Source organism: Pelophylax lessonae (genome assembly GCF_965119305.1).
Source record: "Pelophylax lessonae genome assembly, chromosome: 2".
Classification (NCBI taxonomy): domain Eukaryota; kingdom Metazoa; phylum Chordata; class Amphibia; order Anura; family Ranidae; genus Pelophylax; species Pelophylax lessonae.
The window spans coordinates 657,977,267-658,003,372 of NC_138769.1; the positions used below are offsets into that span (position 1 = coordinate 657,977,267).

General features: G+C 44.6%; 1 protein-coding gene across 4 annotated transcripts in view; it reads left to right on the forward strand.

The window, feature by feature from the left end:
• Positions 1 to 26,106, forward strand: part of FNDC3A (fibronectin type III domain containing 3A) — a 491,075-nt gene that overhangs the window by 188,423 nt on the left and 276,546 nt on the right. The window contains exon 1 of one of the 4 annotated variants that reach the window (XM_082246114.1): positions 18,157 to 18,275. The exons of 2 other annotated variants lie outside the window; for them this stretch is intronic. Coding sequence is in view for 1 of the 2 variants with exons in the window: in XM_082246112.1 (XP_082102238.1) it covers positions 18,551 to 18,562 (12 nt within the window). In the remaining variant the exon portion in view is untranslated. Of the gene's footprint in view, positions 1 to 18,156; positions 18,276 to 18,349; positions 18,563 to 26,106 lie in introns of those variants that run through there. One more of the 4 variants, XM_082246112.1, reaches the window with a different exon arrangement.

The window sequence follows — 26,106 nt, forward strand, 5'->3', positions numbered from 1 at the left end:
AGCTACCAGCTGGGACTTCGGTCTTAGCTTGTCTTTTTTTTTATTTTGAAGGGAACCTTTTGTTAACTAGCTAAAAAATTTAATTTTTATGTTCCTGAGAGAACTGCAATCAACAGCTGGACTGGGTTTTGGACTGGATAATCTAGATCCTTAAGGTCTCCCAGCCCGGCCAGCGAGTGTGTGCAGGTTATAGCCCAGCGCTAGGCCTTGCCACGACAGAGCCCCAATGGATGGGGGCTGGCCCGCGAGTGAAAAACCTCCCAGGGATGCACACGACCTGGTTTTGCCTGAGTCGCAGCGTACCCCGCAGTGTACCCCTAGTTTGTCCAGAGTGGCACTCACCCAATGTCATTGGTATGTGCGACCGTATCCAAATGGATCAGACAGACGGTAGTTCAGGCTTATTCGCTGAAAAGTGTCAGGTTCCACCTTTCCCTGTGATGACGCATTCTACCAGGATGCTGAGTGCTTCCTGGGCTTTTCGCCATCAGGCGTCATTGCTGCAAGTTTGCAAGGGGGCAAGTTGGTCATCAGTGCACACGTTCAAAAAATTCTACAAAGTAGATGTGTTGGCATCTTCGGATGCCTCTTTTGGCCACAAGGTTTTGCAGGCTGCTATCTAAAATAGCATTTTTTTTCTCCTTGAGGGTGTATGTTTTTTCTGGGTGAATTCATATTGCATTGCATTATCAGAAAATTCCAACAGCTGCAGATTGAAAAGGAAAGGTAATTTTTAATATTCAGTTACAATATGATTTGTCGCAATTGTGTATGCTATATTGTTTTTTTCTTTATTTGATGATTGATGAGTTACCCTTTAAGTCCCCTGCGACACTTTTTTGTTCTGTCCCCTTGAGGAGTTTTTCCTTAACTTTTTCTCCAAGACGCAAAAGGAAATAAGAGAAGATATCCCTTAAAGGTCAGAAGAACAGACTTGGCCTTTCTTTTAACCACTTCCCCTTAGGTGGACGTCATATGACATCCTGGGCTTTTAAGTGGGGATATCTGAATGATGCCTGCAGCTGCAGACATCATTCAGTTATTATTTTTTTTCCCTGGCGGTTCCCTTCACCAAGAGAACAATCATAGCGGACACCCCTCTCCCGCCGCCCTCCGGTGCTTCTCCCGGCTCGCCCGTGCGATCGGCGAGCCGTAGAAGGAATCGGCCGCAGGCAGAAGTGTACCATAGAGACTGCCAGGACCAGATAGGGGACAAAAATGTCAAAAATTGTGTAACAATAAAAATAAAAATTAAAATAAACAATAAAAAAAAACATTTAAAGTGCCCCTGTCCCCGCATGCTCGCATGCAGAAGCGAACGCATGCGTACATCGTGGCCACATATGTAAACTACGTTCAATCCATACATGTGAGGTATCGCCGCGGACGTTGGAGCGAACGCAACAATTATAGGCCAAGACCTCCACTCTAACTCTAAACTTGTAACCTGTAAATAATTTTAAAGCGTCGCCTATAGAGCTATAGAGCTTTTTAAGTACCGAAGTTTGGCGTCATTCCACGAGTGTGCGCAATTTTATAGCGTGACATTTTTGGGTATCTGTTTACTCACCATAACATCATCTTTCACATTATACAAAAAAATTGGGCTAACTTTAGTGTTTTGTTTTTTATTTAACAAAAATTTCTGCGCAAATACTGTGTGACATAAAAGGTTGCAATGACCGCAATTTTATTCCCTAGGCTCTTTGTTAAAAAAAAAATATATATATATATATATATATATATATATATATATAATGTTTGGCAAAAAAAATTGATGATTTTTACATGTGGGAGCGGAAAGTGGGAAAAATCACCCGGTATGGAAGTGGTTAAATCAGCAGTGACAATGCTGATTGCCACACCCCCTTAACATCCTATCAGCAGCCCACTATAGTACAAGCAGGCATAAGCAGGTCTGAGTTCATAAGCAGTGCAGCATTGTTTCCACACCACCACGGGAAGCTGAATTAGGTGGACTTCACTGGCAGGATCAACAGGTATTTGTTGGACTTTGCAGGGGGAGTAAGAGGAAACTTTATAGGTTAATTCCACTTTCGTATGGGGAAAAAAAAAAATAGCAAATAAAGAAAAATATAATAGCGTATACAATTGGGACAGAAATCATATTGCAATTGAATGTTGCTAAAAATTACCTTTTCTTTTCAACGTGCAGCCACTGTAATTTTCTGAAACTGCAATGCAAAATGGCTACCTGGAGGTGTTCTGTACAGGCAGTCCCCGGGTTACAAACATCCGACTTACAAACGGAAGGTAAAGACAGGAAGTGAGAGGAAATCTACCCCTAGGAAGGAAAATGTACTCCTGTAAGAGTAATCATGGGAAAAAGTGTCTCCCCTGAAGCTTTATCACCGATCCTTGTTTCCCAACAACCCAAAAATTTCAAAATTCAATTGTCACAGGGACAGAAAGTGAAGGGAAATCTTCTGAACAGGGGCACAGACAGCAAAACAAACATTAAAGGGGTGTTAACCCTTCCCTATGCTGTCCAAAAAAACCTAAACATTTTTTTTTCTTTTTGGCTGGAGCTACACTTAAAAAATGTACCTGTTCTGACTTACAAACAAATTCAACTTCAGAGCAAACCTACAGACCCTATCTTTGTAATCTGGAGACCGCGTGTACACAGAATGTGTACTGACTACACCCCAGAAACCTAATTTCCTGCTTGTGTGATTGGCTCGCCATTTTCCCAGAAGTCTTCCTAAGATACAAGTCCGATTTTAGGCATCCCCTGCAACAAAAATGTCATTTTTGGTGAGATACTCCCAATAGGAAATCACATCTAAAGGGATGCAGGCCCAGCTCATTAGTGCTTTGCAGCTGCACACCTGTTTGAGAGTTATGAAACCAATCCCATTAGACCCACTCAGCACAGAGGAACAAACAGGGATTTCTTCAGAATAACAAAATGTAGGAATCTGCAACAAAGGTTGTTATCTTTGCAATGTACAGAGATCACCCAGAGGGGAATTTTTTTTTTTCTCAACAAAAGTGGAGTCGCACTTTAACCACTTGCCGACCGCCGCCCGACTATATACGGTGGCGGTCAGCCCCTCCCAGGCAAAGTGACGTACCGGTACGTCACTAGCCTGGGAGGGAATAGGGGGCGAGCGCGCTGCCAGAGGCGCGCTCCCGCCCCCGCTCGTACCCGAAGAAGCCGGCGCGTGTGACCGGCGGACCCGATGTCCGTCGGTCACTCGCGATCGTCGGGTGGAGAGGGAGAAAGGCAGGCGGCTAATGTAAACAAAGCCGCCTGTCACTCTCCCCTGTGTAAAAGCACAGATCACTCGGTCCTGCTATGTAGGACCGTTGATCTGTGCTGTTACACACAAAGCCACATCCACAGTAAGAAACACGCCCCTAGGGACACACTTAACCCCTCCCTCTCCAATAAAGTTAACTCCTTCCCTCCCAGTGTCATTTTTACAGTAGCAGTGCATATGTATAGCACTGATTACTGTAGTAATGTCACTGGTACCCCCAAAAGTGTCAAAAATGTCAGTCAAGGGTCCGATCTGTCCGCCGCAATGTCACAGTACCGCAAAAAAAATCGCAGATTGCCGCCATTACTCGTTAAAAAAAAAAATAGCAAAAATGACAAACATCTTTCCCTTAGTTAGTAAACGCAATAACTTTTGCGCAAACCAATCAAAATACGCTTTTTGCGATTATTTATTTATTTTTTTTACCAAACATATGTAGCAGAAAACAAATTGGCCTAAAATGTTAAAAAATTTTGATTTTTACATTTTTTTGGGGAATTTCATATAAAAAAATGTGAAAAATATTGTTATTTTTGCAAAATTGTCGCTCATTTTTTGTTTATAGCGCATGATAAAAAAATCGCACAGGTGATCAAATACCACCAAAAAGGATGTCAATTTCATTTGGGTACAGCGTCGCACGACCGCACAATTGTCCGTTAAAGTCATGCAGTGCCGAATCGCAAAATAGGCCCTAGTCAGGAAAGGGGTAAAATCTTCCAGGGCTTAAGTGGTTAAGCACTTCTTTTGAGAAACACTTTAGTGTTTTTAATATAGACAAGGATTCCAAACTACCTTTTTCTCTGTTTCTTTACCTGACCTTTGGCAGACAGCTGTCATCAGGCTCAGGTAGTGGATTTACTGCTTTGATTACATTCAACCTGACCATGTTTTTCTATTTCATGTTACTTCCTGCTATAGTCATAAGATCAGTCCTAGTGTTCAGTGAGAGAAACCCTACTAGGGACAGCAGTGAACAGAAAAGGAGGAGACTCCTGAGGGAGTTCTGTTCATTAACAATGTAAAGAACACCCTGATACAAGGAAGCCATGTCTGAATTTGTTGCCAGGTTTCGAAAATCAGAACTGGCTGCATATTGGACTACAAAGATCAATTTTATTAAAGTACACAACTACACGTAAACCTTATACTTAAAATCTCATAAAAGCTTTAACACGCAAATGTAGTTTTTTTGCTTTTTTTTGTTTTTTCAAGCAGTTTATTAATTTTTCACATTACAAAACCAAAATATAATATTCTTACACTTTCATTTTACAAAACCCCTCCTCCAATACCCCTGTTCCTTGTTCAATCTCTAGGCTCCCAACTCCATAAATGTTGTTGTCTTTTTATAGGCGTTTCAACTTTCCCAGATAATGGACAGTCTTTTCCTCTCAACCCTTTCACTACATCGCAGTTGTTCCATATTGTATCTAATTTCCACTTTTCTCACCCAATCTCCCAATGTGGGTCACTCTTGTTTTTGCCAGAATTGTGGAATTAAACTTTTCGCTGCATTCATTAAATGAGGAATTATTGAGTTCCTATACTTTGTAATTGGCTTATCTATACAATGGAATAAACAGAAGAAAAATATTCCTGCGCTAAAATTGAATAAATAAATGACCATGAATAGAATGTAAGCAGCCAGCACCAAAATCAACTAACAGTGATCAATAACTATATTCTTTCCAAAAGTGCAGCGCTAAAATAATGAAAATTTGAATAATACGACGACGTCTTTTGATGACAAAACGTTGGCGACTCCAGATGTAACGTCCACACGCCCCCTTACGGAGCCGGCTGCTTTACATTGTTTGATGCTGCTTGGGACACTGGCGGGACGCCGCTACCTGATCCTGGAAACAGCCCTTTTATGTACCTGTTTAATGTCGTCTCATTGTGAGTAGTATTCTTTTTAATAAATTGGATTTTATATGTTACGGAATTACGCTATGGGCTTTCATTCTTTTCATATACTCCTACATGTATGATGGAGTGATTAAGAAGCACTTGAGCTTGACAACCGCTGGTGACATTGGTATAACATCTTGCTGGGAGAGGCTGTCTCATTAAATTGAGTAGCCAAGGAGCTCTGGTAAGCTGCTTGTGATATTTGTGCACAGAGGTGTCCCCATCCTTCACTTTCCCGGGGTGTCACTGAAAAGGATTGCTCTTCTCAACACCTTGCATGTGGATTCATTTTCATTTGCATTTTTGTTTGGGACTTTATTCAGTATTTTGGACACTATCCTATTTATATTTTACATGTATTTTGTGGTCTTCCACTTGTCACATTATTATTCAAATTTTCATTATTTTAGCGCTGCACTTTTGGAATGAATAATGGAATAAACAGGCCCATGGGTCTTCCGGTATTTCTATGTTGGGGATCTATTTTATCCTATTCAATACTTCTCTATTTTAGGACATAACCACCATATGTGGGACATATTTCCTGTTATTTCACAGCTTTTCCAGCAATTTTTTAGATTTAACTATATGATAATTATGTACTATATCAGGTGTGATGTACCATCTAGCTATGCATTTATAGTTAATCTCTATAGTGCTTGTATCCACCGATTGCTATGTACCATTTTTAATATTTTTTTTAAGTGTTGCTCCTCCACCCGTGTGCCCAGTTCCTTCTCACATTTTTTAATGCATGACGGTTTCCTCAGCACTTCAGCATCGTCAGGACCCTTTAGATCCAGGCGATGCCATGTCTAGTATCTGCCAGGCTACACAGCCGTTCCAACGGTAAGAGATTCTCTTCCGATCTTATCGGCTGTGGTAGCTTTGTGATAAAATGCCTCAGCTGGAGATACTGCCAGTCATCAATATACAACATTTCTTTTTTTTGTTTGACCTCCTGTTTTTTGCACATTACCCCGGCGTTGATTATGTCCTTTAACTGTGTATTTTTTTATCTTTTATTTTCCCAGCTGTATCCCACTCAGTGTTTCCTCTACTGCTACCCATCTTTTTCCACTTTTTTCTTTTGTCCATTTAGTTACCCGTGAAAGTAAAATTGCCTTATAGAAATTTTTAATATCTGGTACCGCTTGATCCCCTTGCATTTTGTTTTTACATAGCACTGCCAGCTGTATTCTTTGTTTCTATTACGTCCTCCGACAGTCGTCGCCCACTCAAACAGTCTTCACCAATGGGTATTGACCTCTTATCCATAGGAGCAAGCTAGGCATAAGACTTGTTAAAAATAAAGCATTTACATAGACACACCTATGGGGGCTGTCCCACTGGTCCAATACCCCCCTGCAATCAGCCATCCCAACCCAGTTTGTCTTCTGCCTAGTTAGGAGTGAGATAGGCTCTCCCTGTGCTGGGGCTACAGTCTCAGCCTTCTTTTTTTCTTTATGATTTTATTTCAGGGAATGTGTTTTTTCTTCACATTACTAGCTGTTTATTTCTCAGCTTTTAGTTAGTCACTTCTTCATGATGATGACGGCGTTGCGGAGCTGGGAGTCGGACTGGTCGTCCTGGTTTTCCAGGACAGAGGGCCTAATGGAATCCTAGCCCGCCATCGAGCGTTTAGCAGGCTATGTGTTCGCCCTGGCCTCGCAAACGACCCATCCCTGTCCTCAGGGATGCAAGCCTGCGAGGTGGCTACCTCGCCTGGACGTCTCCCCACGGTTCTCCGTGCACTGTTAGCGTCCTTCCTTTTTGGCTGACGGCCCCCCTGCCATCTGAGGGTGGGCGGTTTCCCGTCGATGAGAGGCATCCCATGCCATCGGGTACAGGTAAGTACATTCTGTGTGGGGCCTCTGTCTGGGGCTGGTAGTCCTGTGTGTCTGTGTTATCCCCTCATGTCTGTGCGTTTTTTGGGCTCCCTGATCCCGGTCCCTGGTGGGGTTTTTCTCACAGCCTGTGCGCTGTGTGGGTCTGTGGGGGTCCCTCTCCTGTGTCACTTTATGGTGTTTTTTTGGAGGTACAGACACGTGTGGCGACCGCTGCGGGGTAAAACACAGCCAGTCCGCCATTTTAGGTGTAGGCAGCATGTCTGGCTTCACTGTGGGCACTTATACAGCATTGTATGTGGTGTGTTTTGGCGCCTTGCGGCGCCATCTTGTGTGTGGCAAAACGTTAGTTCCGAGCACATGTCGGTGGCCATTTTCCTGAAGCCTCCCATTACTTTCTATAGGCAACCATTTTTCCTTGGCCTGCAGTCTCAGTTCAGTCTCTTGCGGTGACATCACTTCCTCCTTCTGCTCAGAAGAGATCGGCTGCGGTGGTAACACTTTGTGGGGGGTCTGTCTGCTGTCCTTTTTTTGTGTGCAAATACTTCTGGCTATTAGTTTATCCTGCTCAGGGGTCTGTTTGTCACAGTCTTGTAGCCGTGGGCTGCGGGGGTCCGCGGCGCGCTTAAGGGGCCAGTACTTAAAAAAAAAAAAAAAAAATCTTTTTTACTATGGAATCTCAGGACAGCAAATTTCCCTCAGCCTTAGTGGGGGGTTCGGGTTACTCTGAATCTTCTGCTCTGACTACTTTGTCTGCTGCAGTGGCGACTTTGGTGTCCAAAGTGGATATTCTGATGACTGAACGTGCTGACAGAAAAAGGCCTTGTTTTTCCTTGTTTTCTGATTCTGAATCTGACATGGTTGCCGTAGGTGGCATGCCCCTTGAAGGGTCTCGCTCTTCTATGTCTGAGGGGGAGGCGGAGGTTGCAGGGGTGGATGATACCCCCCCTGGGACGGCCGAGGACCACGCAGCTATGGATACGCTAACTCTTGCCATTAAGGAAACGCTACATTTGGAGGATGAGCCCAATCCTCCGGGAATTGTGTCCTCTTTTGGTACACACAGGACCCGCAAGGCGACGCAGGTGTTCCCTTGCCCGCTGAGTTTCACGCTACTGTGAATGATCAATGGGGTAATTTAAAACGCACCTTTGTGGTGCCTAAGAAGTTTCAACTCCTTTATCCCTTTGCGTCTCCTACGGATTCGCGCTGGTGTGTGGCCCCTCAGGTGGATCACACTGTGGCCAGATTAAACAAGGCCACTCTTGTACCCACCGAAGATTCTCCGGTGTCTAGGGATCCTACGGATAGGAGGATGGAATCCCTTGCCCGCCATGCCTACATGGTGGCGGGTTCCCTGCTAAAGCCTATTTTCGCCTCTGTCATGGCGGCTCAGGCTGTGGCGGATTGGACCAAGGTGCTAAGACGCACCCTCGTGGCTGATTCTGCTTCCCCTACTACCGTGGCGATGGTGGACCTGATTTATCAAGGAGTCATGTATATGTGCGATTCGGCCTTGAATGAGGCCACATTAGCTGCGCGCCTGTCCAGTGTCGCAGTGATTAACCGTCGCCTGATATGGTTGAAAAGCTGGTCGGCTGACCAGACTTCAAGGAAAACGGTGGCTGACATCCCCTATGCGGGGTCTCGCCTGTTTGGGGGAATCCCTGGATCACTTGGCTAAAAGGGTCACTGGGGGAAAGATCACTCTGCTGCCCCAGAATCCTAAGGGCAAGTTTTTCCGCGGTAAGCCCCTCCTTTTAAACCAAATCAGGGGTCCTTTCGTGCCTTCAAGGCACAGAACAAGGGGAAACCCTTCAAGGGCCAGGGTGGCCAGAGAAAGCCCTGGGCGGGCAAACCTAAATCCGGCCAAGCTGGTGCGGCGGCCATGTCCGCCTCTGCCTGATGGGGCGTCCTTACCCGTTTCAGGGGTGGGGGGACGTTTGCGCGGTTTCCTCCAACCTTGGCTGCTCCGAATTCCAGACAGGTGGGTTCAGGAAAAATTTGGTTACAAGATCGAATTCCTTTCACGGCCGGCGGACAGATTCTTTCCCTCAAATCTTCTTTTGACCCCAGGGCGGTTACAAGACCTGCATCAGGCGGTGCAAGATCTCCTCGCCCAGGGGGTGATCATGCCGGTACCTCATCGGGACAGGTTTCGGGGGTTCTACTCTAATCTGTTCACTGTGCCCAGAAAGGAGGGCAAGGTGCATCTAATTCTGGACTTAAAAGCTCTGAACCGCTTTGTGCGCGTTCGGAGGTTCCGCATGGAATCGCTTCGCTTGGTGGTAGCCTCCCTGAGTCCAGGTGAATTCCTGGCCTCTATCGACCTGAAGGATGCGTATCTACACATTCCCATTTTCTAGGGTCATCAGCGGTACCTCTGATTCGCTATAGTGGAGGAATGTTATCAGTTTGTGGCGTTACCTTTCGGTCTCGCTTCGGCTCCAAGGGTGTTTACCAAAGTGCTGGCTCCTGTTCTGGGATATCTGGACAATCTCCTGTTAAGATCGAGTGCCAGCCAGAGCCTGCTGCGCGATCTGTCCACTACAGTTCAGACCCTTCAGGAGCTCGGTTGGACCATCAACGTGCAGAAGTCGACTGTCTCCTTCGGTTCGTCTCCCATACTTGGGAATGGTTCTGGACTCTGCTCAAGTGAAGGTGTTCCTGACGGAGGGTGAGGTCAGGTCCCTCAGGGAAAACAAATCCTCGTCGGTCTCTGGGGTTGATGGTGTCAGCCTTCGAGGTGATACCGTTTGCACAGTTTCACACGAGATCTCTCCAAGCGGAGATCCTGGCCAGATGGGACAGACTGTTCTTGGATCTGAGGGTGTCTCTGAGTCGTCAGACCAGAATGGATCTTCTGTGGTGGCTTCACTCCCCGGCTGTGGCGGACGAAAATCCTTCCGGCCGTTACTGTGGACAGTAATTACCATGGATGCCAGCCTGTCGGGCTGGGGTGGAGTCCTGGGCAATCTGTCTGCCCAGAGCACTTGGTCGGTGGAGGACTCCTCACTCCCCATAAACATATTGGAATTGAGAGCGATCAGGCTGTGCCTGCTCCATTGGTCGGATCGTCTTCAGGTACGGGTGCAGACGGACAATGCCACGGCGGTGGCTTACATTAATCACCAAGGGGGCACCAGGAGTGCCCGGGAGGCCCAGGAAGTGACCAGTATTCTGTCTTGGGCCGAGACTTATGTCCCGGCAATATCGGCAGTTCACATTCCGGGTCCCTGCACCCGGAGGTATTTCAAATGCTGTGTGCGAAATTGGGATCCCCGGATGTGGATCTGTTCGCGTCCCGGCTAACCCACAAGGTGGAAAGGTTCATGGCAAGAACGTGCGATCCTCTGGCAGACGCCTCGGATGCGCTGGTGGTGCCTTGGCATCGGTATCATCTGATATATGCCTTTCCTCCGATTCAGTTGTTGTCCAGGTTCCTTCGCAGGTTGGCCTCGGAACCAACATTGGTGATTCTGGTGGCGCCGGACTGGCCACGCCGGTCCTGGTATGCGGACATCGTTCACCTGGTCATCGAGTCTCCATGGCGGCTACCAATGCGGGAAGAACTACTGTCTCAGGAACTGATCTTCCATCCTGCTTTACAGTCGCTGGCTTTAACGGCGTGGCTGTTGAAAGCCAGGTCCTGAGAGACAGGGGTCTCTCCTCAGAGGTCATTCCTACCTTACTCAAGGCTAGAAAAGCCTCATCTGGTAAGATTTATTACCGTACATGGAAAGCTTATTTTGCCTGGTGTGAGTCCAGGGGCTTCTCTCCTCGTTCACACTTGGTGGCGAGAGTGTTTGCTTTCCTTCAGTCTGGTGTGGACCAGCGCCTTGCGTTGGCCATGATTAAGGGCCAGGTATCTGCACTGGCTGTCCTTTTCCAGCGCCCCGTGGCGTCTGATTCTTTGATTCGCACCTTCATTCAAGGTGTGCGTCACTTGGCCCCTCCTCAAAGGGCGCCCTTACCTCCATGGGACTTGAACTTGCTTCTGTCCGTGTTGCAACGTTCCCCGTTTGAAAACATCAGGGAAATCTCTTTAACTCTGCTGTCGAAAAAGGTTGCCTTTCTTGTGGCGAACACTTCTGCTCGCAGAGTGTCGGAGTTAGCGGCCCTGTCTTGCCACTCCCCTTACCTGGTGGTTCATAGGGATAAGGTGGTCTTGCGACCTAACCCGTCCTTTCTTCCAAAGGTGGGTTCTGATTTTCACCTTAATGAGGACATTCTTTTGCCTTGCTCTGTGCGAATCCTAAGCATCCTAAGGAGGTTGCTTTGCATTCCTTGGATGTTGTCAGGGCGATCAGGGTTTACCTGTCCTCGACTGAATCCTTTTGGAAATCTGATTCTCTTTTTGTCCTTCCTGAGGGACCTCGGAAGGGTATGGCTGCGCCTGCGGCGACCATTTCGAAATAAATCAGACAGACAATTGTACAGGCCTATTCGTTGAAGGAACCGTTACCGCCCTTCCCTGTCAAGGCGCACTCTACCAGAGCGGTGAGTGCGTCCTGGGCCTTCCGGCATCAGGCTTCGGTGGCCCAGGTGTGTAAGGCTGCGACTTGGTCGTCAGTGCACACCTTTTCTAAATTCTACAAAATTGATGTTCTGGCATCAGCTGATGCCTCCTTTGGCCGCAAAGTTCTCTGTGTGGCAGTACCGTAAGGGGACCCTGGTTTTATTGCCGGTCCCTGGCTGTTGGGATTGATTATCCCCTTGGTTATTTGCTTTCCTGGGTTGTTACTCCTGTTGAGCTTTTTTGTATCCCAGAGGGTTACCTTTCTGTTCATGTAAGGTTCCTTTCTCTGATGTGGGTACTGCGTTGCCTTTCTGATGGTTGCGTTTCCTACCCCTCATGTCAACACTGCTTTGGGACATCCCATTGGTGAAGACTGTATGTACTTTTTATTCCGTTAAGAAATGGCATATAGTCGGTCTGGTATTATTTCCCTAATGATGGTGTCAGTTTTATTCCTAAATATTTTAGTTCTGACTTCCTCCATATGAATGGGAATTCCCGTTTTAACTCTTGTACTTCTACTTTGTTTATATTTAATATTTCTGATTTTACCATATTAATTTTAAAGTTTGAGAATTCTCCATAATCCTTGAGCACTTTCTTTAAGTTTTTGGAAGGAATATTCTAGGGTTGGGGATGTACAATAAAATATCCATGTAGGCAGCTGTCTTATGTTCCTCTCCCCCAATCTTAATGGCTTTTACATCAACACAAATTCTAATTCTAGCTAGTAGCGGCTTCAGGGTCAGAGCAAGTAACAAGGGCGATAGAGGGCATCCCTGTCTAGTTCCATTGTACATTTTGAATGGAGCAGAAGATGCTCCATTTATCTTTACTGTTGCCGCTGGATGGTTATACAGGGATTGAATTCATTTGGTCATGCTATGACCAATTCTTAACGCTTCTAGTGTATTCATCATGAACTTCCATTCTTCCCTGTCAAATGCTTTTGTAGCGTCTACACACAGTAGTAGAGTTAGGGGCCATTTAAACTATTATTGTTTAATAAAAGCAGAAGTCTTACTCTACTATCCCTCCCCTCTCTCTCCGGGATAAACCCCACTTAGGCGGTGTATGGCGGGCACCCTAAACCTATCTGGGATTACCACTAACTACCCTCTCATACTAACTGAAGTCACAAGTGACACAAATACAGTGATCAGTAAATGTATCTGTATACTTTATTTAGTCTACACTGTGACAGGGAGTGAAAGGTTTAACTGGGGGGGGGGGGGGTGATCAGGGGGTTAAGTGTGTGCCTAGGTGTACTGGTGTCGGTGTAGTGCTTGTGTACTCAGTTGATTCTCTCTCTTCTCACACTGGAACTGAAAAGGGCTCAAGGAGAGTAGATTGCATAATTTACTGTGCCTGTGTTTACATTGCACAGGCACAGGACCTTCTGCAATTAGTCAGAAGTGATCAACAGGTCCAGGCCAAAAATCATTGGCCCGGACCTGATGACTGATTGGTTCAGAACATCGCAGTGCTGGCGGGGGTGCGCAGCCAAGCCAACCAGTCGGCAACTGGTTAAAAGGGCTCTTTTCTTTGTTCTCTCCTTTTTTTTTTTTTTTTTTAATTTATTTTTTGCTCCCATAGATACCAGGATGCCTCTTTATATAGGCCTTATGTGCTTCCCATAGTGTGGCCTCTGAGACCTCCCCCGTTTTCATTTAATTTAAAAAATTGTTCTAGTTCTGTTTTTTATTCTATCTTCCACTTCTATATCCTGTAATAAGTGTTTGTTTATTCTCCATACATTACGCTTTGTTTCGGCCCCCGGTATCCTAATTATCATGTCTACAGGTGCATGATCCACTAATGTTAGTATCTATATATTTGTTTTACCTACTGCTTCCACTAATCTATGTTCTACCATAATATAGTAGATTCTAGAATACCACCCATGCTCTGGTGAATAAAATGTGTAATCTAATGTTTTAAGGTGTTTATCCGTTCATATATGAGCTGATTTTGAAACAATTTTTTTTTTTTTTTTTGATTCTCAAGATTGGCTAATTTTTTTTATCTCACATGCATGTGAAGTACTGTCTATGTTGGGGTTCATGCAGAAATTAAAATCCCCTGCCTTAATCACATATTCTACTTTGAAATCCATTAATTTCCCTATTATTGTTTCTAGGTACCTTGTTGGATTTTTATTAGGACAGTAAATGTTTGCCAACGTGCATTCTGTGTTAAATAGTTTCCCTTTCAGGAACATAAACCTGCCTTCCGGATCGACTAATCTGTCTCCCAGGGTAGACTATATGTTTCTAGCCATTCCAATAACCACTCCCTTTGCTCTTTTTGTTAATGCGTCCCCATAGAACAAGGTTGGGTGATCTTTTGAGAATAATTTTGTATTTGTTTCACGGGAGAAATGTGTCTCCTGGAGAAATACTATCCCTGTTTCATAATGTTTGAGTTTTTTTAATATGTTATGTCTCTTCCCTGGTGAGTTAAACCCATGCACATTATAAGTTAGAAACTTTATATCACCCATCCTTGTTCTTATCCATCATTCTCCTTCTCCCACCCCCACCTCACCTTTCTCCACCGTATTACTCTTTTTTCCAGGCTGGTCTCTAGAGGGGCAGAGTGTTGGGTAATGTTGAAAGCAATCGAAAAAGTTTGAGGGGACTGAGGACAATTATACATTTTATTTTTAGGAGAATCCCTCCCCCCTCCCCCACCCCCCTCCCTCCTAATCCCCCTGTACCCCACCCATCCCCCTCCCACCAAACTCCTTTACCCCAAATTGCGGGGGTTTGTGGCCCTCTACTGGCTTTCAGGTCAATTGCAGGCATGTCCATTTTGTTAAAGCGGAGTTCCACCCTGAAAAATGTTTTTCTAGATAAAAATACCCCCAGGACAGTCAGGGCTAGTGCATTTAAGCAATGATAGCCTCTGAACTGTCCCCTGTTTCACTTACCTTTTCTAGAAGAAATACTTACCTTGAAAATGTCTTGTCCAGCGCTGCCATCTTAGGTGTGGGCAGCTGAAGCCAGAGCGTCCTCTTCGGTGACGTCGAAGTCCCAGAATGCTTTGCACCGGCCCTGCTCATGAACAGAAGTTGGTCTTGAGTACTATTAAGCGCCATGTGTTGGCCTTGGAGGTTTTCTTCCAACAACCCTTGGCTACATCTCTGGTGCCTACCTTTCCTCAGGGTGTCCGGCACTTGGTCCCTCCAGTGTGGTCTCTTTTGCTGCCTTAGGACCTCCACTTTGGTACTTTTGGTTCTCCAGAAATCTCCCTTTGAGAACCTTCGGGAGTTTCCCCTGCTTACACTATCCCAGACGGTGGCCTTTTTGTTTGACCTGGCAGCGTTATCCTGTCGTTCACCTTATCTAGTGATTCACAGGGATAAGGTGGTGCTTCGCTCCTGTCCGTCATTTCTTCCTAAGGTGGTCTCTGATTTTCATTTGAATATAGACATTGTGTTGCCTTCCCTGTGTTCTAGGTCTAAACATCCGAAGGAAATTGCTCTGCATTCCCTGGATGTGGTTTGGGAAATTAGGGTGTACCTGGCAGCTATGGAGTCTTTAAGGAAGTCAGACTCTCTATTTGTGCTCACGAATGGCCTCTTAAAGGGTTGTCTGCTAAAAGGTTGACCATTTTTAGAGGACTCAGACCTATTTCATCAGGGGTCAGGTTCCTCCTTTTCCTGTCCAGGAGCACTCTACTAGAGCACTTAGTGCCTCCTGGGCCTTCCATCATTTGGTGTCATCATTTGCAAGGCGGGCACCTGGTCATCGGTGCACATTTTTACAAAGTTTTATAAAGTGGATGTGTTGGCATCTGCAGATGCCTCCCTTGGCCGCAAGGTTTTGCAGGCTGCTGTTTAAGAAGACCTGATCCTCTTTGAGGGTTTATTGTTTTTTACAGGTGTGCTCCAGTTGTTTGGTTGAACCCCTGTTGCCTGGTTGGCTAATGTTTAGCCTTGGGAATTTTGTGCTGTTTCCCACCCCTCATGTTAAACACTGCTTTGGGGGGCCCCAATGGTTAAGAATACCATAAGCTGTGTCTGTCAGTGAACGAAAGAGAAAATGGGGTTTTTGACTAATGATCATTGACAAACACAGCACCCACCCCTCTACGGAGTTATAATTCTCCTAACACTGCTTGTAACAAAACTGAGTGGCTTGAGCAGAAAGGGGAGTATCCCCCTGGGACTGCCCATGGGTGTAGCCAGAATTTTTTTCTGCCTAGTGTCCTACTTCTGTAGTGGGCAGTATAACCCATTGGTTAAGAATACCAGAAGCTGTGTCCGTCAATGAACATCAGAGAAATGGATTTTACTGTGAGTGAAAAATCCCATCATAATCCAAGGGAGTATATACATGGTCATTTTTATTTGTATACAAAATAAAACCTCTTAGAGACCGATAATATAGCTAAAAAGTACAAATCTGAAAAAGGTTTACAAAGCCTTGTGCAATAAAAAAAATATGGCGTAGCGCCTAGTTTTATGTTTTTATATTTGCAGAAATGCAGACCCAAACTTGCATGGAACACCCACCATGCTCCACAGTTGTCTGAAGGCACTCATTACTTTACCGATCTCCAGCCCTTCGTGGTACAAACTGGCTCCTGCTACTGCCAGATATTTCAGATTTTGTCTCATTAATCCAGAGCACCTGCTGCTGTTTTTCACACCCCAGTTCCTATGTTTTTGTGCATAGTGGAGTCGCTTAGCCTTGTTTCCATGTCAGAAGTTTGGCTTTTTGGCCGCAATTCTTCCATGAAGACCACTTCTGGCAAGATTTCTCTGGACAGTAGATGGGTCCCACTGGTTTCCATCAACTCTGTGCTGATGGCACTGCTGGACCTCTTCCGATGTCGAAGGGAAGTAAGCACGATGTGTCTTTCGACCACTGCATCTATGGTCCTCAATGTTGCCTGTTTCTTTCTGCTTCTTCAAAAGACCCTGAATCTTTCCCATCTTGAAACCCCAGTTGGCCTTGAAATCTTTGCCTCGGAGAGACCTTGCGAATACAGTATAACAACTTTGTGCCTTGCTGCTGTGCTCGATCTTGCCATGGTGTATGACGTCATCCATCTAGGGTTTACATCTTTTTTAAAAATCTTGTTTCAGTGTATAGTTTGTATATAGACATTATTGTATCTAATTTGTTCTTATATCTATTCCCTTTCCTGTTTAGCAGTGCTGCACAATAACTTTATTGAACAAAAATTAGGAACAGGCACTAATAACACACTTTAAATTAACTTTAAAAAAAATACAAATAAATGTGGTAAATCCAACACCAAATAAATACGTGATCTTCTAATTTCTGGTCAATAATTCTCCAATGCAACACCAAATGTCACCACTAGTGTGAGAAGTGCACACTCACTGTCACTCTTGTGACCTTTAACTGCTTTCGGACCACCTGCCGCAGAAATACTGCGGCAGGCTGGCCCTGCTACACAGACCGGCATAGGTGTACTTCGTTCGTACGCCTGCAGCTAGGGGGCGAGCGCGCGCCACCGGCGGCCTACTCCCACCCCCACTCGGCAGCGGGAATTCTGATGCATGGGGCAGGCAGCTCCGATTGCGATCGCTTCCCGCTGAGAAAGAAGAACAGTCATCTGTTGTAACAGTGCATATTTTTAGCACTGATTACTGTAGTAATGTCACTGGTCCCTTCAAAAATGTCAGTTAGGGGTCCGATCTGTCCCCCGCAATGTCGCAGTCCCGCTAAAAATCGCAGATCGCCGCCATTAGTAGTAAAAAAAAAAAAACAATAAAAATGACATAAATCTTTCCCATAGTTAGTAGAAGCAATAACTTTTGTGCAAACCAATCAAAATACGTATTGCGATTTTTTTTTTTTTTTCATTGTTACCAAAAATATGTAGCAGAAAACAAATTGGCCTAAAATGTTGAAATATTTTGATTCTTCATTTTTTTTTTTTTGGAATGTTATATAGCAGAAAGTGAAAATTATTATTATTTTTTTGCACCTTGTTGCTGAGGACTGGCTACCTGATAGTGGTGGATTGGGCTTGCCTAAGCGTGTTGGCACAACAATCACGCTTGTAGTTCCCACCAGTAATGTATGTGACAGAGTGAGAATACAGGCAGGCACACGGGAGATCATTGTCCCCATATAACGAGCAGGCTAACAAGTACCATCAGGTATTTTAATGAGAGCTGCAGATTAGAAAAAAAAATTGGGCACAACTTTTGAAATTGCATAAACAGGTTAAAATTTCTATTCGACTTTAGTTAGATCTGAAATGTGTACACGCTGCAAACACTCTATAGTTTGTGTTTAAGCTGGTCCGTTCCACAAGAGTTTGTATCTGCCACTATTTCTAAGCATGGGACAGACACCAGCCATAGCACAGCATTCCTGCTCAGCCCACCTGCCCTTTGACTGGAAGCCGATGATGCTGAAGTGCAGAGTCCCTGTTGCCATGGCAGCCTTCCCATGCCTCTTTTGACTTGGATGCGGGTCGACAGAAAAAGCTGCGACTTTTATCTTGGCATCAGTACTAAATGTAAAATGTGGTATTACAAGGGGGCATTTGGATGCACAAATTCTCTTAAATCCTGACCTTCTGCTGGCTGACGTTGGCTAATCCAGAAACAGATGCTGCCGCAGCTATTTGTTGATTTAGTTTCCATGGAAACCTGATACATTCGTCTACAGCAGGAAGCTCCCTGCACATTGGCTGATGTGATAGGAAGCAAGCCTTGAGGTAGGTATTGATGACTGCACTGATAATTGGTCATACCTTTTAACATTCAGCTTCCTCATACATTCATGGACTGCCAGAGAGAGGTCCACAAAAATCTGATGCCATCTAAATTTAGGAGGTAGGTTAGGTTGCCCTGTTCAGCAGAGAAGGGCCCAATGACCTAGACGTCAGTGCTGCTTATCTCACTCTATGCTGAATGGAACAGATTGGACTCTAGAGCCTCCCTGCAGCCTTTGTCAGCGTGCTAACGCCTCTTGAATGAGCAACATCAAAGGATGCGAGCAACAGTAAGTGGAAGTGTTCAGGCTTTTCTTTCTTTCTTTTTTTTTTTTTTCCACCCTCCTGCAGATGCTTTGTTGGACTTGTGCATTATACCAGATTACAAGACTGATCAGTTTTGTTAGCAAATGTTTAGCACAAAAAGACGGAAAGGGGAGGCTTTGTTAGCGTTCGTAAGGCACAGCCTGGCTTTGTGCATGTGTTCCGAGTAAGTCTTGGGTGGGTTTCTTTTAGCCATTGTGTCTCGCCGCAGCCCTGCAGCGCTTTCAGTGGGGTCTGACAAATGGCAAAGTGATGTGTCTGAATGAATCACTGAATTGCTTGGCTTTGGCTGGCTTCCTGAACCATCTAGTCATGTCTGCAGCACACGGGTCGGGCATTCAGGCTGATAAAAGGTTAACATCTCAATTTGAAAAGCTGTGTGTGTGTGTCCATTGAGTAGATTATATACCTGTGTAATCTGGTGCTTTAAATGCATTTAAAGGGAGTTGAAGCGGTGTTTTTTTTTTTGTTGCAGAGTTCATATCCATCTTTGTAAAACTTTGACTGTGTTGATGGCTAAATTGAGGTCAATATCAATGAAATAAAAAAAAAAATGAATGTTAGGCTAACCTGCACTAAAGATTTTGTTTTTAAATACCCTTTTCTTGGTATAATAATTTGTAACACACATAAGTGAAACATTTGATAAGTAGAGGTCATTCTTATGTTTCTGGATGCCTAAAATGAATTGTGTAGCTTCGTCATTGGTCAATACTGCAAATGCAAGCTGAAATTGTGAAACTATATACGACAAATGAACACAGTAATAAGTTGATGGTTAAAGTTGCTGAGCCAGGTTACACTGTAGCTCCTGCCCCACTGATGCAGGTACAGGATGGCAGTTTAGCATCTTCTCCACTTGCCGGAGGGCCGTTGTGTCTGTTTTTGGAGTGGATTGAGTTTCTGTAATTATACAAAGTCAGCCTAATTTCAGAATATGGTGTGCATTCTTCACATTTTTCCTCCCAGTGATCTTCTCAAATAGCAGAATTGTAAACACACTGATGGTCCACTGGGATTAGCAAACCATTACCATAAGGTTGGTGTAAATTTTAGAGCTCCTTTGGAACTGTGATAATGTATATTATATGTCTCTTGGTGCCAAGCACTTTCAGCTTTATTCTGGAGGTCTGCCCACCTGCTAAGACAGCATTGAAATGATTTATGTCCAACTTGGATAAGACGTATGCAAAAAAAATAAATAAAAAAGAAGCAAATAGAAGAATGACTGATTTTATCACCGATACTTCTATAGCACCGTCAGTTTTCGCAGCTCTTTACATGTATTTTGTACAATCACCTCAGTCCCTGCCCTCAAGGAGTTTACAATCTAAGGTCCCTACCTCGCATTCATACATTCACATACTAGTGCCAATTAACCACTTTCCCTCCAGAAGATTTACCCTTCTTCATGACCAGGCCATTTTTTGCAATACGGCACTGCGTTATTTTTACTGACAATTGCCCGATCGTGCAATGCTGTACCCCAAAAAAGTAGGTCCTTTTTTTTTCCCACAAATAGAGCTTTTTTGTTTTTGGGTGATATTTAATCATCACTGCGATTTTTACTTTTTGTGCTATAAACAAAAAAGACTGACAATTGTGGGGAAAAAAAAAACAAAACATTTTTTAATTTGCTATAAGGCTACGTTCACATCTTGGCGTTGCTATTTACAGGCGTTTTTATGTGCGTTTTTTCAGGTGTTTTTATGGGCGTTTTTTCAGGTGTTTTACAAGCATTTTTACAGGCGTTTTTGTGCAGGTGTTTTTAGGTTGACTAGTAAGTAACCAATGGAAAAAATAAAAACTCCTGTAATCTGCCCAAAAAGAAGCTCATGTACTTTTTTGAGCATTGTGCGTTTTGCTTAAAACGTCAAAACGCTCAGATGTGAACAGGGGCCATTGAAATGAATAGGATTTGTCTTGTTTGGCGTTTTTTTAGCTGATCCTAGAGCAGAAAAACTCCCCAAAAACGCCCCAAAATGCCTACATGTGAACTTAGCCTTAAACCTATCCAATGAAAAAAAAATCAAGTCAAGTTTCTTCATAGATTTAGGCCCATATATATTCTGCTACATATTTTTGGTAAAAAAAAATCCCAATAAGCTTTTATAGATTGGTTTGCGCAAAAGTTATAGTGTCTACAAACTAGGGGGTATTTTTTAATTTTTTTATATTATTTTTTTTACTAGTAATGGCAGTGATCAGTGACTTATAGTGGGACTGCGATTTTGCGGTGGACTGCCAAGGCACTGACACTTTTGACACTTTTTGGGGACCAGTGACACGAATACTTTCATCAGTGCTAAAAATATGATCTGACACTGTACTAATGAGACTGGCTGGGAATGGGTTTTTAAGGGGTTAACTGTGTGCCTAGCCAGTGGTTGTGCACTGTGTGGGAGGTGCTTTACTAGGGGAAGGCACTGATCCATGTTCCTGCTTTGCAGAAACACAGGATCAATGCCTTTCCTACTGACAGAACAACACTCTCAAAAACGAAGGGATTTCCAGTCCCTACTTACCAACCAGCCAGCAACCAGCCAAATTAACCTGTCTAACAGTATGCGTTAAAAACGGGGGTTTAGTTGCACACATTTGCAAATACATGCGTAAGCTGCAGGCTGCGCCAAGGCACCCTGATATCTGCAGTCCCTAACTCTACCTTTAAAGAGTCTCCACAATGGAAGCACATGCATTCTGATGAGATAGATGGAGGACAGGTGACTGGAGGGAGCCCACCCCTCCTTAAAGGCACAGGGTCACACTTAACACCCAGCACATTGCACAATGGCAGCAAAGGTGTCAGTGCATTGCCTGACCAATATAAACATTGTACGATATTGCAAAAAGTGGCCACCTCCCCCACCTATAACTGGTCTTGATAGTAAGGAGCTCTGGAAGGGCAAACGCAGATCAAAAACGAAGGGATTTCCAGTCACTACTTACCAACCAGCCAGCAACCAGCCAAATTAACCTGTCTAACAGTATGCGTTAAAAACAGGGGTTTAGTTGCACACATTTGCAAATACATGCGTAAGCTGCAGGCCGCGCTGGGTGTTCAGTGTGACCCTGCGCCTTTAAGGAGGGGTGGGCTCCCTCCAGTCACCTGTCCTCCATCTATCTCATCAGAATGCATGTGCTTCCATTGTGGAGACTCTTTAAAGGTAGAGTTAGGGACTGCAGATATCAGGGTGCCTTGGCGCGGCCTGCAGCTTACGCATGTATTTGCAAATGTGTGCAACTAAACCCCTGTTTTTAACGCATACTGTTAGGTTAATTTGGCTGGTTGGTAAGCAGTGACTGGAAATCCCTTCGTTTTTTGATCTGCGTTTGCCCTTCCAGTGCTCCTTACTATCAAGACCAGTTATAGGTGGGGGAGGTGGCCACTTTTTGCAATATCGTACAACGTTTATATTGACAGAACAACACTCTGCCTTGTTTACATAGACCCGAAGATCAGCTCCCGTTGTGTCTAATCACAGCAGGAGAAGGTCTCCAGTGGCCCCAGACCTGGAAGTGTCGATCACGTACCTAGTACACAGTGGCGGCTGGTGCTCAATGGGGGGGGGTGGGGGCGTCAGACGGACCGCACCATACCCCCCCGGACCACACCAGGCCGCAGCGAGACAGGACAGGACCCCCCCCCCCACATTCTTCGGCTTCTTCTGCATCTCCTTCCTTCCTCCTCCATGCCCCATGGCTTCTCCTTTCGGCCAATCGGGAAACGGGTCTCAAAACCCGCTTCCTAATTGGCCAGGAGGAGGATCCGTGTAACAATAGCGAATTTTCTTTCGCTAGTGGCGCACAACTGGATGGGTTTGGGGCGCACTGCTCTGTGCCCCTAGCCCAACTTCTTTTTTTTTTTTTTTTTTAGCCTGTGAGAGCCTCTGGCTCTAATCACATGGTTAAATAAAAAAAAAGCCCCATTGAACTCCAAGGTGTCCAGCGCCCCGCATGTAGATTAGGGGGCCGGACGCATAGATGGGGGGGGGGGCGGCGCCCCTGTGCCTCATATACCCCAGCCGCCACTGCTAGTACTTGATTTGGAGCAGCACTGCCACCTTGCTGCGGTAGAATTACGTTCTACTGGCGCAAGAGGTTAACCTAATAGTATGTCTTGGGAGTGTGGGGGGAAGCCGTAGTACCCGGAGGAAAACCCATGCTGGCACAGGGAGAACATGTAAACTCTATGCAGGTAGTACCATAGTTGAGATTTAAACAGACGACCCTAGTGCTGCTAAGTGGAAGTGCTAACCACTTAGCCACTGTGCTGCTTGTATGATTTCTACTCTGAAGGATAAACTTGCCATTTAGCCCTATTCATTTTTTTATATATTTATAATCAATTTATAAAACCAAATATCTATTTTGGTTGCACAGATCTTTCCAAGGCCCTATAAAATTTTCTAAATGTTTCATGCCGGTGTGAACGGAAAATGAATCCTTGAAATGCATACAGCTTGCATAACTTGCCAAGTGCTTCAGATTTTCACCCAGCCTTTGATTTAGAAAACGGCCCACTTCACACCCTCTTGGCTGTAATTGGGTGATCTTGGGTAAAACAAAGTGCCAGTACAAAGATGTGTCCCGCTACCTCCAATCACATTAGAACCTGCTTTGGGAGTTTGAGTGTGCAGCAAGAAGACTGAGAGGAAGTCACAGCCCAGGTTGAGGAACTTTAATACTTTCTTTTGCTTTTTCCACTGAACCTGAAATCTGGTGCAGTGGGATTCAGGAACCTCAGATCAAGGTAGACAGACTACACTTTCTTATTTTAGCACAGTTGCAGTAATTACGGTACTTGCTACCATTAGTAGCTCACTGATTGATTTTCCTTCTTGACTGGAATTGCTGTCTTACTCTGAGTAGGTAACTTGTCTGTTTAAAATTAACCTGTGGCAATTTTTAGATTAAAAGGCTAGGATCTACATTTGGTAGCTGTTGGCATGAAATTATGTCTTGTACATTTTCTGAGACCCCTTCAATGCTGCCTGTTGATTTCCTGAAATGTAAAAAAACTCTTTTTTTTTAAGCTGGCATAGACATGCCACCCATGTGGTAATGCCCCGGCTGCTGACAGGTTAATTGGTCACTGCATTCTGCATTACTGGGTGGGAGCATGAAGTACTGTTGGTATGCAACCCACAACCTGTAAGTGGGGGGGGGGGGGGGCTTAAAGTGCATTTCTAATTTTGCAGCCAAATTGGGATGTTTTTGATTTCACATAGCATGCCCTTGAAAAATATTAAAAATTTCTGCTTTTACTTGCTTTTCACATGCTTTAAAATCCTACCCAATGCCCCCCTTCTGTGTAATGTTTAAGGAGGCACTGGGTATTTGTGTTCACCATAATTATCCCTGTTTGTACTGTGCTTGCAAATCTTTATCTATTATAAGTTTGATATGCACATGCTCTGTCATAACTAGGGTTAAAGTTCTCATAGCTTGGGTGGCAAGATTTTTTTTCATTAATAAACATTTTATACTTACCTGTTCTATGCAATGTTTTTGCACAGAGCAGGCCCGATCCTCCTCTTCTGGGGTCCTCCGCTGGCACCCCTGGCTTCACCTCTTTGGCAAGTGTCCCCATAGGAAGCCGCTTCCTATGAGGCACTCGTGTGGATTCAATACAGAGCCATGGTGCCTGTGTCTATAGACACAGACCGCAAGTCTTGGGCCTGCTCCCTCATCACAAGATTTGATTGACAGCAGCAGGAGCCAATGGCTCCCTCTGCTATCAATCTGCCCTGTGAGGAGGAAGTAAGCTGAGAGAGCTGATGATTCCAAGTACAGTGCTGAAGTGAGATTGGGCTTAAGTAAGTAAAAGGGGGAGCGGGGGGAGGGGGGGGGTTATCCTGTGGCACAGAAGGTTTTTTTACCTCAAAGGCACACAATGCAAAAAAAACCTTAAGCAGTTTGAACCACTTAAAAAAAGAACTTGAATCGCCCCTCTGTTTTTTTTTTTTTTTTTTTTTTTTTTTGGGGGGTAGTGGTGGGTTTTGCCACAGCCTGGGTCCAGCACCCCTATCTTGAAATTCCTTAGTCATCAGACAGACAGTGGTTCAGGTAGCAGGCCCCGATTGACATTTTCCAGCTCTGCTCACTGGTCACTGCATGTCCCTGTTTCTGCAGCCTCTTGGGATATTTGACAAGGATGTTGAGGTCTCATTACAGAGAGTATGTCACATTAAACATGAGATCACATAGGGGTCTATTGGTCCCATATGTGATAGCAATAAAGTTAAGTGGGGAAAAAAAAATGTAAAAAAAAGTTAGTGACACCCAAACACTTAACACCCCAACCCCAAGTACACACATACATAAATGCACACATTGGGGGCAAATATGAATGCTAACGTTGATTGTGTTACTCATTACATATTGTAATTGTAATGTAATAATAATAGTTACTCAGTGAGAGCAATAATTCTAGTGCCATTATTCATAGGTCACTGTTAAATGGTGACCTGTAGGCGTTTCTAAACCATTGCCTATGGAATATTTTGGTTTTTGCTTTATCACAAGTATACACCATTGTAAGCCATCCCCTACCCCACGTGTTTGGTATCTATTTGCTCGCCACAGCCCCATCTTTTATATTGTACAAAAAATGAGTAATTGTTTGTAGGCCCTAAAATGAACTTTAGCATATTTGTTACTGAATGCCTGTGCTTGATAAACCATTGTGCTATTATTAATGTGACGTAAAAAAAAATGCAGCAACCACCATGTTCTTCTCCAGGGTCTTTGCTTTCAGAAAATATATGCTGTGTGGGGGTTTTAAATAACCTTCCTGCCTAAGATGATTTAAATATTGTCCCCTAGCTGTGTCCCCTAATTGCATTTTTTCAATCTATTTTGAACAAATCAAGCTGCCTATAGAGTTCTATGTACAGTAGCTCACAAAAGTGAGTACACCCCTCACATCTTTGTACAGCTTGTATAACAGTGTAAATTTGCTGTCCCCTCAAAATAACTCAACACGCAGCCATTAATGTCTAAACCGCTGGCAACATAAGGGAGTACACCCCTAATTCAAAATGTCCAAGTTGGGCCCAAAGCGTCATTTTGTGTGGCCACCATTATTTTTCTGCACTACCTTAACCCTCTTGGTCATGGAGTTCACCAGAGCTTCACAGGTTGCCACTGGAGTCTTCTTCCACTCCGCCATGACGACATCACAGAGCTGATGGATGTTAGAGACCTTACGCTCCTCCACCTTCTATTTTAGGATGCCCCACAGATGCTCAATAGGGTTTAGGTCTGGAGACATGCTTGGCCAGTCCACCATCTGTACCCTCATCTTTTTTAGCAAGGCAGTGGTCGTCTTGGAGGGGTTTGGGGTCGTTATGTTGGAATACTGCCCTGCGTCCCAGTCTCCTAAGGGAGGGGATCATGCTCTGCTTCAGTATGTCACAGTACATGTTGGCATTCATGGTACCCTTGATGAACTGCAGCTCCCCAGTGCCGGCAGGCCACTCAAGCCAGCCCCAGACCCATGACACTC